The 18,136-nt window shown below is 37.0% G+C and overlaps 1 protein-coding gene across 2 annotated transcripts in view; it reads right to left on the bottom strand.

Moving 5' to 3' along the window:
* LOC110220720 (CD302 antigen) overlaps window positions 1–18,136 on the bottom strand; it is a 188,380-nt gene that overhangs the window by 72,419 nt on the left and 97,825 nt on the right. For both annotated transcript variants that reach the window (XM_021004867.2, XM_021004869.2), the window contains exons 28-33: window positions 14,472–14,588; window positions 10,939–11,133; window positions 8,339–8,565; window positions 6,856–7,024; window positions 2,973–3,116; window positions 818–940 (exon numbers count right to left, since the gene is read on the bottom strand). In XM_021004867.2, coding sequence (XP_020860526.1) covers window positions 818–940; window positions 2,973–3,116; window positions 6,856–7,024; window positions 8,339–8,565; window positions 10,939–11,133; window positions 14,472–14,588 — 975 coding nt within the window. The remainder of the gene's footprint in view (window positions 1–817; window positions 941–2,972; window positions 3,117–6,855; window positions 7,025–8,338; window positions 8,566–10,938; window positions 11,134–14,471; window positions 14,589–18,136) is intronic.

Genomic DNA, 18,136 nt, shown 5'->3' with positions numbered 1-18,136 from the left:
GCTCTGTCTTGGACCTTCTGTCTTCATACATTCTACCTTAATGACCTCATCAGTTCCAATGGATCTAGCTTCTCTAGGAAAACAACTGCTGGATCTATACATCTAGTCAATCTCCTGAACTCCAGTTCCATATCATTAGCTTAGCGGCTAAGGTGTCACAACAGATAGAATGCTGAACTTGAAGTCAGGAAGACCTAAGTTCAAATCCTGTCTCGGATACTTTTTTTTAGCTGTGTAATACAAGGCAAGCCATTAACCAGATGCTGTCTCAGTTACTTTATCTGTAAAATGGGGATAGTAGCACCTATGTTACAAGTTGTTGTGAAGCTCAACTGAAATAATACATTATAAAGTGCTTTGAGAACCTTAAAGCACTAGCTGTTATTATTTATTGACCATTTCAAATTGGATGTCACATAGTATCTTAAACTTCACATATCTAAAATAAACCTCATTCTTAAACCCTCCCCTCTGCTTTCTATGTTTTACATATTCCTAAATATATCACTCTTGTCATTTTCATTAGGATGTAAACTCCTTTAAGGCAGAGACTCTTTCATCTTTGTACCCTAGTGCCTTTCATACAGTAAGTGCTTAATAAATGTTTGATGATTGATTTGCAGCTGGGCTAAACATCCACAGAACCTTTAACCAATGCTAAAATGGCAGGAGCCTGAGGCTTTCTCCCAACAATGAAGAATTTTTTGTAAAGCCCACCATTTTATAGTCTCCAGAAAAGGCTGAAATTGAGACAAGTTTCTATGAGACTATTCAGGGATTTGTCTTCAAAATGAACCCAAAGAAACTTAACTCTTACCATTAGAGTGTCGAGATAATCCAAGCCAAACTCTCATCGTGACATAATTATGTTCTCTTATCATTCTGCCCACAAACATATTCTCATCTTCATTTTTTATGTTAACAATGGTTGCTGCACTATCTGAAGTAGTAAAATTAGTGTGTTAAAGGCATATCTACTTTAGGAGTTTTCAATATATACAAAATGGCTAATCTGTAAGACGTTAAAGAAAGCTATTATGGAAAAATGCTGATACAGAAAGATACAATTTGAGATCAATCTTCATCTAAAAATCCTAAACCTTTATATTGAAACTAATCTTTTAAAGGCCATGTGTAACCAGTAGCTTTCAGAATTATGTAACAAATACCTCTATTTCCCTAAAAAGACAGCTGGTATGAAAGAATGACCCCCCAAATTTCCAGATTGATAATTTTGTATGTAGAAGATTTTAACTTCTTAGAAATATTTTTATGGTGACACTTTTTGAGCCTGAATATTCAGTCTTCTGGACCTTCTGTGCCACAACAGTTAGAGGTAATGACTAGGGAAATAAAGTGGTGAAAAAATAGACAGCCATTTTAAACTCTACTAAAACATCATCTTTTGCTCATATCAGTTTTTAATTTGTTTCTATTAGGATAGAAATTAAATGTGTCTAATATGCTATGGGCCCTGTGAACCTTCCAAAAGACCTTCTATTCATGACAGAATTTAAACAAGTACATTTGGTCACAGAAATGGGCTTTCACCTGCCCATTTCAGGTCTCTAAAATGGCACCTGATGGGTAAGTGGAAGACTGGGCTAGTCTGAGCCCTCATGTCTTTTTATCATCAGTTCATAAACATACTGTCTTGTTTCCCAAGAATTATTGAATCTTGGAATAGAAACATTTAACTGGAAAGTCAAAGTACAGAACCTTTAAGAGGACTGTATGATTCTATGACAATTTCTCATAGTTTCCAAGCTGAGGTTCTAAAGCGACTGTTAGAATGTGAGCTCAGAATTAGAGCGAAAGCTCCCCAAGGTCAATGTCTGTGCTCAGCGCTTGATCTAGTGTCCTGTACATTGTATATGTGCTTAAAAAATGCTTGGTCCTTTATTGGTTGGTCCAGGTTTGTAGTTAGGCTGTCGTCCTCTACAGGAAGCCATATCCAGTCTCCAAAAGGAGCCATGGAATAACAAGGACCTGGAACAGGTGATTGTGCAGATGATGCAGACACCCAAGAGTTAGTGTGCTGTTAGGCCAACCTCTGGTAAGGTAATAAACAGAAAGAAGGCACAGTATATAAGTATTAAATACATTTCATGCTAAGCAATTAGACACTGCCATGTTGTCTCAAATTATACATAATAATGATGATGATGAGGAAAGCAAATATTATATATATATATATAAAACGCTTTAAGGCTTTTAAAGTGCTTTATAAATATCTCATTTTTATCATCATAACAACTCTGGTGGATTAAGTGGTACTATTATCCTCATTTTACAGAGGAGGAAACTGAGGCAAAGTTTAAGTAACTTGCCTAGGGCCACATTGCTAGAAAATGTCTGAAGGTGGAATAAACCCAGATCTTCTTGACTCCAAGCCCAGAACGCTATCCACTGCCCCACCTAGCTACCTTTAATGACAAGGCTATTGTTATGTGGCTAAGAGCTCCAAAGAGATTTTGAATTCTTTACATCTTTTAGTGTTAGGGTTATTTTTTAAAATTTATCTTAAGTTTTATATGTGGAATAGCACATCATAGATACAATTCTGTTACTCAAAACCCACCATGCATTAGAACATCTTTTCAGATAAATAGAACTTGGAAGACTCCTCACAGACAGGAGCAGGATAATTAGATGAAATTTCCATTTGTGTGGTTAAATTGTTAATACAAGGATACTGACTAGATGGACGCCATGCTAGATATGCAACGTAGAGGGCATTTTCCCAGTCTGAGCAAATGATCTCCATGAATTGTGCACCCAAGGAGATACAACTAAATGACCCATACAACTTGTTACTGTTGTGACTAAAAATAATTTTTTCCACATTGCTATTTTCACTGAAACAAACTAGGTATTGTTACCTAGGATGGTACGAATCATTCTGCATTTCTTTGCTTTTGTTCTCTTATCCTCACCCTGAACTAGTCTAAGTAATAAGAAGTGTGCCATACCAAGTTTTGAACATAGCTGTTTGGCCTCAGAGAAATTGTGCAATGCCTTGTCAAAGGTGTAACAGGAATCTCCAAACGGAATCCATGGAGTCCCTCTGGGTGATGGACATTGTGATGAGTATTTTTGAAGAGGTTGCTTTTTAGCTGCAAAACAGATGGATAAGATGATTACTTATAGGAATTAGGAGAAAATGTCTCTTCTAAATAAAATTAAGTTTCTCTGTTTTCACTAAAGGGCAGTCCTGTCATCAGGTGGCAATATATCTTGTGAAGGGCAAGGGCCCCTTCCTTCTCAGAGTTCACCTTTTTGAACACCTTTCTGGGATACAATTTTTTTAAATGATTGAAATTAGAAGACAGCCACCATAGGATCACAGATTAAGAGCCAGAAGAGACCTCAGAGGACAACTAGTCCAGCTTCTTCATTTAATAGATGGGGAAACTGAGGCCCAGGAAAGTTAAATGATTTGCCCGAGGTCATAAAGGTAGTAAGAGACAGAGGCAGGATTTGAACCTAGATCCTCCAAATCCACAGCAGATGTGCTTACCATTATACCATGATGCCTCCCTCCCTTTCAAAAAAAAAAAGAAAGAAAAAAAGCTCAACATTTATATAAAACTGTAAAGTTTGCAAAGCATTTTCCTTACAACAACCCTGTGAGGGAAAATATATAACTAGTATAATCATCCTTGTTTTACAGGTAAAGAAACTGAGGCTCAGAGAGATTAGGATCAAAGATTTCAAGCTTGAAAAGAATTCAGAGGCTTTCTAAATAATTTGTCTAAAGTACTGTAGGTAGGGACTTGCAAGCTATCCTCAAGTGAAATGCTTTGCTCTGGGAGGGAATTAAGTGTTCCTACCCAAAAGGTCTTTGAATGAAGGCCAGATGACTATTTGTTGGGAATTCGATAGAGAGTATTTTTACTTAGGTATGGGCTGAAACGGAGTCCAATGCTTTCTATTGGCTTTCTATTGTAATCACTCTGAAGTGACTTTTGTGTTGGGGGAAAAAAAAGCAAAGGCAGGGAACAATTCAGCTAATTGCTGAAATTCTCTCCTTCCTTGGATTTTGTTGCCTTCCTTATCCCCATCTCTTCCACTAAACTAAATACCAAAAACTAAAAACTAAAGTTCTCCTTTAATGAGTGTATGGCTGTTGCCTCGGGCAAACTGAGACCTGGGAAAGACCTTAGCTTTAAAAGGCCAAGGTCTCCCACTGCACTAGGGCCATCTCCAGTCCATCCTGATCTATGTCTTGCCACTGGACCCAGATGACTCAGGAGCCAGAGTGAAGCTGGTGACTTGGCACAGTCCTGCCTCACTTGAGTCCAATTCACTTGCAAGTCATGATATCGCCCTCCTGATGTCATGGATCTCTTTGAGGACAAAGGACAAACAATAATCACCAACTTGTAATTTGAAAACTTCTCCCAGGCTCAGTTCTTATTCCTCTGGTTTCTCCCCTCTGTGAGCTTAAATTTCATTAAGATGCTTATCCACTCTTGTGCCTTCTACCATCAGCTTTATTTTGAGGATTCTTTTCATCTCTAGTCTTGAACTTTTTATATCTGTGGTTGCCTAAAGGATATCTCCACATGCCTATCCCTTGATCACCTGAAATTGGCTAGATCTCAAAGTGACTGTTTCCATACATAAGGCCATTCCATCTTAACTTCCATAACACCCCAAATGGCACCCCTATTTCCTGGCTGGCGAGCATAACACCTTGGAATCATTTACTTGTATGTAACTTTCTCTTTTACTGTAAATAACAAAAGTAATTTCTGTGTTATGGAAAGGGAAGTTTAGAGGGTTTTTTTTGTCTTTTTTAGGATAAAAGATGCTCAGTAGATTATGTTTAAATAGAAAAACCCTGCTGGAGTATTGGGTCTGGAATCAAGAAGCGAGTTCAAATTCAGCCTCAGATACTTAATAGCTATGTAACCTTGGGCAAGTCACTTAACCTCTGCTTGTTTTGGTTTCCCCATCTCTAAAACAGGGATGATAATAATAGCATCTATCTCCCAGGGTTGTTATATGGATTAAATGAGATAATTGTAAAGTGCTTAGCACAATGACTGGCACATTATAAGCACTGTATTTTGTTCTTGTTCAGTTGTTTCAGTCATGTCTGACTCTTTGTGACCTCATTTGGGGTTTTCTTGGCAAAGATACTAGAGTGGTTTGCCATTTCCTTTTTCAGCTCATTTTACAGATGAGGAAACTGAGGCAAACAGGGTTAAGTGACTTGCCCAGGGTCACACAGCTACTAAGTGTCTGAGGCCAGATTTGAACTCAAGAAAAGGAGTCTTCCTGACTTCTCTATCACCATACCAACCAGCTGCCCCAAACACTATATTAACATTAATTGCTATTTCTCTGAACATTTACAGATTAGGATCTTTACTATAAACTTCCAAATGAGAGGCAGCTTATCATTCCAAGCTATATTAAATGGTATTAAAATAAATACAGCCATTTGTTTACATTCTGGGGGCTAAAAATAATTGGCAAACAGCAATTTAAAAGCTGTTTTAAATAACTTCCCATTGTAAGTTTTTCATATCGGATCAAAGGACTTAGAATTAGAAAGTATCTTAAGGATCACTGAGTCCAAATTTCTCATTTTAAAGATGAAAGATCCAAAGTTATAGAGATGGTAAGCATCAGAGCTGGGATGTGAACTCAGGTTCTCTGATCCCAAATGCATCTTGCTATCTCTTGAGGGCAGGGACTCTATCCTTTATTTTCATTTGTATTTGTATCCCTAATGCTTAGCATAGTGCTTGCACATAGTAGGGGCTTAATAAATGTTTATTGACTTACTGACTTAAATGTAATATTTTTAATTTTAATTTTGATTACATTTAAGGATGTACGCTAATTAACATTTGGGATCCATATATCCTATCAGAACTATCAAAATATTCCAGGAGAAAGGTTTTTAGGGCAAGTCTCTTTAACTTTTTTTTGTTTGTTTGAATTGGACCCCTCAGAGTAGAATAATAAAGGAAATCAATTATATCAAAATAAAGATGTATTTTTTTTTCTTATCCAAATTCATGGGTCCCTAGGCTCCAGGTAAAGAAGCCTTGCTTTAGGGGTAGCTATGTGGTACATGGAGAGGGTACCAGCCGTGGAGTCAGAAGGACCTGAGTTCAAATCCAATCTCAGACACATAACATGCACTAGCTGTGTGACTCTGGGCAAGTCACTTAACCCCAATCGCCTCATCAAAAAAAAAGCCTTGCTTTATAGGGAACCATCTGTAATTACTGTCTTACTTGTTCCTGTATGTAAAGGAGAGAATTTCACATGTATTTTCATTTCAACTACAGTGTCTACAAATGATCTAAATGTTTTCATGGATAAATAATAATTTAAACCTGTGAAGAGTTCCCACTATGTATAAAACTGTGACCTTGGACAGTCATTCGATATGACCTCTCTGCGCCTCAGCTTCCTAACCTATAAAATGGGGAGAGGAGAACATATAACCTCAAAGGTCCCCTTCCAACTCTAAAGCTTATGAGCCTCTGGTACTTTTGCTATTGCTGATACAAATGTAGTGAGTTCCCTTTACCAGATATTCAAGAGAGAACTGTCCTGACTTGCACATTCAGAATGGAGGGAAGGACAGGGAGATAGTAGAAGTTACATCTCATTTTAGTGGGTTGACTGGCTCTGGCTGTTCAATGGCCAAACCTCTCTGATGCAGGCCTCCACTGTCCAGAGAAGGCACAGCCAAGCCAAATAATAGGTACCAAGTTAAAAATTTTTTTCCCTTAATCTCTAGAGCAAGAGTGTGAGGTATTATGTGTAAAAGAAAATCTAAAAGAAAAAATGCATGCAAAAAACATAACATTCCAAAGCTAGACTTACCTTTTTTAGGTTTATAACAAATAGCACCATCCATAACAGAACTGCATTTTTCATGTCTCCAAATTCCTTTAGGATCCAAGACAACACAATTTCCTGTAGATTTTTGTTCCTTCCATGGAACGTAGTCAAATGTGCTTCCATCAGACCACTCAAAAGTTGAGTCACTTCCCTATTTTAATGAGTAATAATGAGGTTCTGAATCTAGACCCAAGTTTAGATTAAAAAAAAACTTACATGCACTTAAAAAATGGAATGACATTAGTTTTGTATTTCTTGGTCCTCTAATGGAATATTCATTTGGCTTATTGATCTAGGACTTTTAATTTCAGGATTTTATACAAAACTTAGAATACTTTCTTAGAAACAAGTTGAAATTGGCATATTCAATTTGAGGTTTTATTCAGTCTCTAGAGGACTGTTTTAGAAGTTCTTCTATAAATTGTGACAAATGCTGGGAGCCATTTGCATGTGGTAATCTTAAAGAACTTTCCCCTACTTATTTAAAACACATCCTTAAGATAGTAGATAAGCTATTTAGAGCTAGAAGGGACCTCAGAGATAATTGTGTCTAACTCCTTCATTTTACAGATAAGGCCTGGAGAAATTAAGTCATTTGCCCTAAGTACCATGGATACTAAGTGCCCTTGGACAAGTGACCTCATCTCTGTGTGCTTCAGGTCTTCATCTATAAAATGAAGGAGTTGGCCTAAAAGGATGGTAAAGTCTCTTCTAGGTCTGTGATCCTCTGGTCCCATTTTAAGTATATGGGTAAATATTTCTTTAAATTATCATAAGCAATTGTCTCCCAGCATCTGTTATAATCCTAGAATTCCAATCTCAAAGTCTACTACTATCATTTATTATTCTACATTTGGCATGTGTCAGAATCATTGTAGAGGCCACATTTTTCACATGATTCACTGTTTTTGTATGTTGGTATCCAGCTACAATTTAGACAGAAAAGGTAGAAATGAATTTATGTAATGATGTCAAGGAAGGAGGGGTAGGGACAAAAGTATTTGAACCAACAGGGCTTGTGAGGGGGGGCATATGGTATGTTCCTTATGACATCTGACCCCACAGTTCTTATCTGTTATCAAAATCTCAACAGATAACATGGATTTCTGGCGAGACAGATGCCATAACATAGTCCAGAGCTATAATAATTCCTCGGATACTTGGGTGCTTTGGACTGGAGGGGGGTAGCAGGGAAAGAAATGGTTTTAAAAAGAAAATCCCCAATAGCGCTGATAACTAGACTAAATTTAACATACTACACGAATTATCTTGCCAGGTTTGGAAATCATATTCCAAAGACATCAGATTTAGAGTAATTTTTGGAATTAATTATTTATGGGCAGGGTCTATTTATGATCCATACATAATTTATGAGCTGAATGCTTCCATCTAGTAAATGAAGATAATGCTGATTGAACATATGTGAAAAAGCTTTATTCACATAATTCTGTAATATGCTACTTACATCGTGACTTGACAGTCCAGTCCATAATGGAAATCCATCACGTTTTGCAAGATCCTCCAAAAAGAGCTGACTGTTTTTGTCATGCACGCTTGTTAAAGAGCTCTCATTTTGGGAACATTCTTTCAATGCTTCATACCACGTGATTTTTTTTTGAACTACATTATATATAGAATCTTCATGTGGAATTAATTGTGGCAGGGTACGATTGTATTCTTCCTTGTAGTCAACTATGATGTTTAAATAAGGAATTAGAGCTTGAATTTAAACAAATTTAAACTATACTTCAGACAGTCAATTAGTCAACTAGTATTTATTAAGTGTCTACAGTGTGCCTGTGCTAAGCACTCGACAGTGCTACAAATCAGGACTTAATTTACTGACTTGTTGAGTGTCTAGATTTAAGAAAGTGATGGAAAAAATGTTAATAACGTAAATTAAATTCAAGTGTTGTGCATATATCCTCCCCCCACCCCCAGCTGGTTGTTTAACATTTACCAGCATACCCCTGGATATCTACTCTGTGTTTTTTACAAACGTGAAGATTCATGATAGGACTGAGTAATGACATTTTAGATGATAACATTCTCCTCAGGTCTCATAGTCCCAGAATGTCAGAGACAGAAGAAATTTTATAGACCATCTAGTCTGGCTCCCTTTTACAGATGAAGAAACCGAGACCCTGAAGGGTTAAGTGATTTGTCTAAAGTTACACAGCTAGTAGCTCAGAGTCAGGATTTTCATAAAGGCTTTTAGTTGGGCCCCAACTGAAGTTAAATAAACTTCAGCAATTATGTATTTACTTTATAAGCAATGTGATGCAAAACCAAAATGAAATACAGTCCCTGATACCATTTTCTCTTTCAGAAAAAGAAGTCTGGGACTTTAAGAGGATATCTAGTTTACTTCATTGCCTCTTAAAAGGTCCAGATCTGAATCATCCCTCTGAAGTGTAACACTGATGTCCAACTGAAGTCTAAGACTGGTGAATATACTGTAGAGAGACCTAGTGAGATGGTGCAAAGAAGGATACTTCATCTCCTCCACCATCACTGCTACAGTACTCTGGTAGGATATTAAGTGAGGAAAGGAGGTTGCTAATATCCTTCAGCAGACTATGAAAACTGACTCCATATTTCCATTAAGAGCTGCCCCTGGTCTAATCTATTCAGTAGTTCTAAAGGAAATTTCTAAAGTATTTCTAAAGGAAAGGCTAAACAATGTCTTATTTTCATTATCAGTGAGTTCTTAGAACTAATTGAAACAATTCCTACTTAAATTTATGCCCCACAATTTCAATAAATGATGTGTCACTTACTATTTGTAAGCTGTTCTGCTAGGTTGGAATTAACAATTGCTCACACAGACACTTTCAAGTTTACCAAACTGTTTTCTTACAGCAATCTTGTGAGGTAAGTAGAGCAAGTATTCCCATTTTACAGATAAGAATTAAAGAGGTTAACACCAGGGTAGGGAACCTGCAGCCTCGAGGCCACATTTGGCCCTCTAGGTCCTCAAGTGGGGCCCTTTGTCTGAAAATGTACTTCACAGAACAAAGCCCTTTAATAAAAGGATTTGTTCCATAAAACTTGGACTCAGTCAAAAGGCAGTAACTAAGGACCTAGAAGGCCACGTGAGGCCTTGAAGCCTCAGGTTCCCCACCCTTGTGTTAGTAAGTCTTGGAGTTGTGACTTAAGCCCAGGTCTTCGGACCTCCAATTCAGTACAATTATAAAGAAGCAATATGGAAGAGTAAATGGATTGCCAGACTTGAATACAGATCTGGATCTGAATTCTACCTTACATATATACTAGCCCCATGTAATCATGGGCAAGTCCCTTAACTTCTAGGTGCCTCAGTTTTTAAATCTGTAAAGTGGGGATGAAAATACTGCCTAGAATTGTGAGGAAGATGCTTTGCAATCCTTTGATTGCTATTTATAGGGCAAAGACAATTCTTTAGCTTATATTTCATTCTTATTTCCTTTTTTTCCCCTTTGGTGGTGGTTGCAAGAAGGACTGGACCTATGATTTCACTGATATAGAAAAAAATCCTGGTGACAAACTCCTTTTACCAGAGCTTACAGTGTTTGAGAATTATTTAGGGGCACAGATGGGTTAAATGAATTAATCACCTAGAGTCCCACAGTTAACATTTGTCAGAGGCCAAACTTGAACAAAGTCTTCCTGACTCTAAGACTGCTTCTCTATACCCTATACCATGCTGCCTCTCCTTAAATTTAAATCTGTCCAATTTTTTAAAATTCCAACCTTGAGCAAAGTACTAAGATAAAAAAATGTAGGCTAGTACTTGCTTTTTATGTTTTTCAGACTTTCCACTTGAACTACCTTTAAATCTCTCCACATTTTTCTAGTCAATATGCTACAAATGGATTCGATTTCTAAGGTCCTAATCAATTACAGGATTTCATCCTTAGTATTTTTCTAGGCAGTTTTTTGGATCACTTCCCATTATGCTAAAAACTGTCACCTGTGAATTTAAATTCTCCCTTTCTAATTATAATGAGGACAAAGCCATCTTAACTAATATTCAGCCTCATTTCATTTTTTCTCTTAATTATCACAATTAGATTCATTACTTACCCGTTTCAATTTTACAAGCAAGAATGCTGCGTTGGTGAAAATAAAGAGCTTCTTCGACACTATTATAAAAGTAGATATCCCAGAAACCATCAGTATTCAAGCCAGCATAAAAGTTCTTGTTTTTTATAGTTGGTCTTCCTGTTTTCCAGTTTGTATAGGACAAGGCAGTCTTGTCAGACCACTTTAAAGAGCCATCTAAAGAAAAATAACACATTTAGAAATAAAAATGTTAAGCCTTATGCACACATCTGGGGCTGCTAATAGGTCTAACTTGACAATTTCCTTCTCATACCCTTTCTTTATTAGTCTTTGATACTTTGAGAGCAATAGCATTATTCTTTATCTCTCATGGATTTTGTAATACTCTTGCCTCACCACAAGAGTACTATATGGCATGCTTTTAATTGACTACATTTTAACACTAAATATAATTTCATTGTGTGTCAATACCTTAGGGTACTATAAGATGAAGTCTGGGAATTGGTAGTCTTGATTTGAACGCTGAGCATTTGAATATACTTCAATAATCTTTAGCTCGGTAAACAGAAGTAGACTACAGCAAACACAGGTGGATGAAATTTTACGTATTTCTTCACAAATTACTACATTTACTTACATGATTTCCTTTCTATTTTCATAGACTTTTGACTGCTAAAGTGACAATGAGAAAGTGTTCTAGGTTGCTAGCCAAGAGCCATTAACTTTGGCAGTTTTTACATAATTTTCTGAAGAGGAGTTGTCTTGACTATCAGTTACAGCAGCTATTGGAAGTATTTGAAGGCTTGATAAAGGAAACTGAAGAGTTGTGAAGGGGTTGAACATTCTTGCATTTGCTTTTATGAAGAAAGGTTTAATTAACCATAGCTTATGCCTCTTCAACAAGTCTTGCACAGGATTATTGCAGACAACTAGACTGAAATTAAACAGATTTTAAAGATTGAACCTTCTCAAAAGTGAAAGTGGAGGGGAAGAAAATGCACAAACAAATATGATGTATGCTAGATTCATGAATTTCAATGTTGCAGTTAGTGCTATAGTCCAGTATTACAAGTAGTTTTCAAAGAAGGTGCCAACCTCATCAAAATTCTAATTGGCATAACAAATGGTGCCAGGTTCATCCATGTTCCAATTTTCTTACCAGTTTTTGGCCTAGCTATTCCCATTTCCCTACTGGTTCTCATCTCACTTGGCAAAGAACCTAAGCATCTGTCTATAGTAATTATGCTAAGGAGAAGCAGTACATATGTTTACATTTTATGGCCTGCTGCTTTATTATTATGGTTCTCTTAACCAACAGAGAATAAGGCATATGCTTCAATGTCAAGGTCAAGGGTACCTCACTTCTCCCAAAATTCTTTGCTTTTTCCCCACTTAGTAAACAGATGTACACATTCCATAGTTCCTATGCAAAGAGAGCATTTGCCCACCTAGAATGAGTTCCACCAGGTGATGGGCATTTCTTAGTGGCCACATTGTGGCTCTAGCACCTTGTAACTTCCTTCTTCATTTTGAGCCAGTCAAAAATTTTTTAAAAATAAGCAACAAAATACATTTTCAGAATTGGACTATAGAATGAAAAAATATAACCTTCAGACTGATCTGAAAATCAAGACTGTAATTGAATATTCAGAATGTTGGACTATCTGTATCAGGAAGATATAGATTCAAGTATCAACTCTAATACCAGTTAGGTAATCCTGAGGGAGCAATTTAATCTCTGTCAGATTTAGTTTACTCATCTGCAAAATGAGCCTAATATCCTATATTGGGGGCTCAAATGCTTTAATGTAATTAAAGTGCCTTGCAAATGTTACAGGGCTATATATGTGTCAGTTATTATTATTGTTATTATTCAGTTGGTTGCTTAACATATTGACGCCATTCTCTTTGAGAATCCTCACTAAAAACTTCTCTTCAATCTTCAAAAGAAATATTTTCCATTTATATCTAAAAGGTATTAGGAGGAAAAAGTATTAGGAGGCCAAACTACAGATCTGCCTTTTACCATCAACTAAATTCTAAACACTCCCTACCCCTCAGTTGATGGCAAAGAGCAAATCCATAGCATAACCTAGGTTTTGTGCTCTCCATTGGCACTTGGCTACCCATATGCATGAGGAAAGGGGAAAGGGGGTGATATTGTTTAGGGGGTTTACCTGAAAGTAGTTGAGAGGCAAAGATGTTATATGTATTAAACAGTAAGGATGAACAAGATCCAGCATGTTGTCATGTAGGATGTAGCCAGAAATGTAGACTGTATTTCTTGGTTGTACTTTATTCCAACTGATAGTCAAAATAACTGAATTTGGGATATTTCATATAAAGGAAGGTAACTGCTTGCTATTCTGGTATTTCCTTAGGACAAATTAGTATTAGTATTAGAAGAAATTTCAGAATGTGTTGTACATTCTTAAAATGGGTTTTTAGACTGATAGCTTAAAAAAAAATCTCCATTTCAGTTTATATATGGGGTGAGGGAGTGGGGATAGTGTTTTAACATGGGGTTTATGAAATTTTAAAAATATTTTGATAATTATTTCAATACAACAGGGTTCTTTTGTAATTCTATTACTTTATGCATTTAAAAACATTATTTTTGAGAAAGGGTCCATAGACTTTACCAGCTTGCCAAAGGAATCTACAACACTGATAAGGTTAGGAACCCTTGCCTTACCTAATGTCTATATAAAAAAATTGGCTATCAAAGACATATGAAAAGAAGTTTCTAGTGATTGAGTCTCAAGAAAAACTGGCTCAAAATTTTACAGAAATTGTGTCTATATCCCTTTGCATGTGTATGTATGCATATATGCACAGATACAATATATTTATCTTATATAATAAATATATCTCTTGGGGGGCGTGTGTGTGTGTGTATTCAATAAACTCACCCAGAAGCCATAAAAACTCTATAGGAACCATCAATCATTACTAAAGAGGGAATAGGGATTAAATGGAGGAATTAATCTATTAGATTAGAAAGAGTGAAATAATAAGAGTTGATAATTTCCAGATCCTCTTTTCTCTTACATATTTTCATTATCTTCCACGATCCTGGGCATGCATGCAAATATACACACCTGTATATACATACCTGTCTAGCCATCTATACACATTCATGTATATGTGTATATATAGGTATGTATACAATACATATATGTATTTGTATGTAATACATACATATATTTTAGAAAGCTTATATTCTTTTATTATGCATATGATTCTCAAACCTCTCTTCCCCAGACCTCTTTTCTGCTACCCAATTCCAGATCTTCCATGACATATCTAATTAAAGGAAAAATCATTTTCTATTGTATGGCTCTAAGTTTTGGCAAAGGTAGAGTGTGTGCAAAGGGTGAGGGTGGGGCAAAAGATCTCACAATTTATATAAGACAAAGACATTCTTTCTTATTTCTTTGCCCTAAATCCAGAGCTGTATATTACATTGGTCACCCATACTTTTGCAGATTGACAAACTGGTAATTACGTAGAACAAGACCAAGTGGGGGGAAAAGACTTTAGACATAACTCACCATCATAAGTTATGCCCAACAATACCCATGAAGCCATATAATTGAAGTACAGAAGCTGTTCACGAACAAAGTCATTCTCTCTCTCATCTCGAATACTCAGAGCGTGTGCCTTTGGATCTATTACATCAAAAGTCTTCAATTAACTGCATGTCAAAACTGTTAACATTTAATACTTAGGTTTACTTTGATGAATGAGCTCATCAAAGCCCAATTACAGTGAAAGATTATTCTAACATGTCAATATAAACACCTCCCTACACTCCTAAACAGGAATGAGAAGCAGGTCAAGAAGTTAAATTTGGTCTATATCAAACAGAGAACTAGTTGTACAGGACAGAAATGAAAACATGTTTATACTCTTCACTTTCTAATATCAAAGTACCTTTTCATACTGTACCAACCCATCTCTATGGAGGACAGCCAAACTATTTATATTAATAATATACTTTAAGAGTCCATGTCTCAGAATGACTTTATGGTAATTAATCCCTTTTGGTGGGCTAACTCTCACCTTATCACAAATTAAACTGAATAGTGAACAGTGTTCTATTTACAGATAGTTCTTGCTTTATGTAAATTCACATTACACAAATTTGACTTTATGTAAAGAATTCTGAAAGAAATCAGGATCACAGAGTGATTATGAATGTCAAGGCATATTATTTACTTACTACATTTGCCCAGGCAATTGAAGCTTTAGATGCAGATAAGGACTAGACGTTGAGAGATTTCTGAAAGTCTTAAAATATTTACCATGCGATCTGGCATATTGCTTAGGCCATGGGAAGATATAACAGAAACATATATGAAGAGAGTTTGGAAAAAAATGTGCCTGTAGTTTGTTCCCAATTTTTGTGGATTTGATAAATATGAAACGTCTGAAGAAGTAAAAGACTGTAAAAAGAGCACAGGGATTGGAGCTAGAAGTAGATGAGAATGACATGGAAAAGTTGTTTGAGTCTCATGGAAAACTGTCAAATGAGGATCTGCAAAGATGGCAGAAGAAAGGTAAGCTTGAGAACCCGAGGTCAAACCAAAAGGGTTCACAATGAAACAGTTGGCAGCATTTCATTTGAGTGAATTTTTTTTTCTTGTATTGAAAAGATGGATCTAAATATGTCAAGATTTTTAAAAGTTCAATGTCTAGAAGAGGATAATATTGCTTGATGACATCAGATAATGCAATGTGAGGAAAAAAAGAGAGCCATTGTGCAAACATTTCTCAATAGCTTCTTAAAAAAAAACTGTATAGCTAACCACAAGTGCCAAGGGCTAGGTGCAGTGGAAGGGAAAGAGGCAAATTGCTACACCCCTCTGTTAACTTTATTGTACAGCACTGTGCATACTTTATCATTAAGTTTACCTTTCATTTCATAATTCTGTTTACTCTCATGGCACAATATTTAATAACAGCACTTTAGTACATTTCATGACTTGTGCAAAGGTATTATCTTGTGTATGTCTTGGTTATATAAGACTAAGTGAAGTGGGTGGCTAGGAGCAAATTCATATGGCATAAAAATTGCTTTTACATAAAGGTCTGTGGAATAGTCCATTTACATAAAGTGAGAACTGTCTGTAATAAGCTTTCAGTGTATTAGACATAGGAAATTTAAAAATATACCATTTTCTTACAAATTACAGCTAATAAACCTCAGCTATCCCATTCCCTTTTCCTCATCACTTGATGTAACTTTCCCTCAGGGGAGACTTTCTGAGGAAATGTTCTCTTTCCTGGGTAAGAATACCAAAGTGGTAATAAGGGAGACCCTCAGAAAAAGTCTTTATGACTCACAGGCTCCTTAACTTCATTTTCTACCTGCAGGGATCTTGGCCAGATCAAGCTGATCAAGAAAGATACTCTCTCTCTTACCCAGAGAAAAAACACTGATTGATGAAACCTTGACTGATCAGAGAGATTTCACTCTCCTTATACACATTGGAAGCCATTTATAACATAGCGCCCCAACTACATTTCCAGCCTTTCAACACCTTCCACTGTCCTTCCCTTCCCTCCCCACCACGTACTCTTCAGTCCAGTGCCAGTGGCCTCCTTCCTGTTCCTCATATAAGACACTCCATGTCCTGACTCCAAGGCGATTTTACTGGATGTCCCCCACGTGTAGAATGCTCTCCCTCCTCAGCTCCACCTCGTAGCTTCCTTCAAGTCCCAACTAAAATCCCACCTTCTACAGGAATCCTTTCCATACCCCCTCTTAATTCTAATGCTTTCTCTTCATTGATTATTTCCTATTTATCTTGTACATAGCTTGTTTGTATGTAGTTTTTACATGTTGTCTCCTTATCTAGACTGTGAGCGCCTCAGGGGAAGCAACTATCTGCCTTTTTTTCTATTCCCAGAACTTAGTACAGTGTCTGGCACATAGTAGGCATTTTAATAATGCTTACTGACTTAAAGCTTGCATATACACACATGGGACAACTGTCCAGAGGCCAGGACTTGTGGCATCAACCCACAGATAATATAGGAAACTCATGTCAAAGGAGCAGGTAGGAAAGGCACACCAGGGAGTACTTCTGGTTAAAGGGATCCCTTGCGCCCATGTTTCTAGCAGTGGTGTCAACATCAAATAGAAATGTGGCCATTGATCCATACATAAGGATCCCTGCGGACCACATATTGACTTCGTTTTAAAATGTAATGTCATCTATGTCTTACTATAGCTTTACTTATTTTGTTAAATATTTCCCAGTTATATTTTGATCTGCCTTGGGCTGTACTGGGGAGCGTCGCAGGCACACCTCTACTCTAAATGACTCAGGTTTACAGAACCAATACTTGCCAAGCAGTCAGTTACATCCTCAGACAAGACTCCTGCTGGTTTGGCTCTCTGATGCCCTGGCCTCAGACTCAGGGGGGACGATTACAGTTACTTTGCTATTGGAAGCTACAGTTATTGCTCCCTCATTGGATCTTTATTCTGGCACCGGTACTTCCTCGTGTCTCCCTGCAGCTTCCATGCTATGATCAATAATTAGCAGAGACTGTGGTCCCTGTCTCGGTCACCTCTGCCTACTCTCTGTGATTATACAGTAAGGAGCTTGGATAGAATTGTATTCATGCTTCTCCTCCTTCTGCTTGTCTTAAATAGGGCCTAGTTGTGACCGTCTGGAGGAGCACAGCTTTTTTTTTTTAATTTAAATAACCTGTGAACATAATTTTATCCTAATGTTTATCTCATCGAGAATATTCTTCCTCTAGTTTAAGCTACTGGTTGGGCCACTTGCCACACTCCAGACTCCAATTTTTACCCAGACCCTACTAAACCCTACTATAACATCTGAATGATTTCTATACTTTGTTTAAAATACTTTGTAACTTATGTTACAACTATAGGACAGCCAGGTGGTGCAGCAGATGGAGCACCAGGTTGGGAGTCAGGAAGACCTGAGTTCAAATTTGGCCTCAGACACTTACTAGCTGTGTGACCCTGGGCAAGGCACTGAACACTGTTTGCCTCAGTTTCCTCATCTGTAAAATCAGTTGAAGAAGGAAATGGCAAACCACTCTAGTCTCTCTGCCCAGAAAACCCCAAATGGGGTCACGAAGAGTCAGACATGACTGAAATGACTAAATGACAACATACTTATGTCCACCTGTTTGTTTCTAAAACTGATGGGAGAAGGGAAAAGGCTGCTGCTGC

The sequence above is a fragment of the Phascolarctos cinereus genome, unplaced genomic scaffold (assembly GCF_003287225.1).
Source record: "Phascolarctos cinereus isolate Bilbo 61053 unplaced genomic scaffold, phaCin_HiC Scaffold_726;HRSCAF=1367, whole genome shotgun sequence".
Classification (NCBI taxonomy): Eukaryota; Metazoa; Chordata; class Mammalia; order Diprotodontia; family Phascolarctidae; genus Phascolarctos; species Phascolarctos cinereus.
Note: the sequence above shows the minus strand (reverse complement) of the source record. Positions and strands in the feature narration are given on the sequence as shown.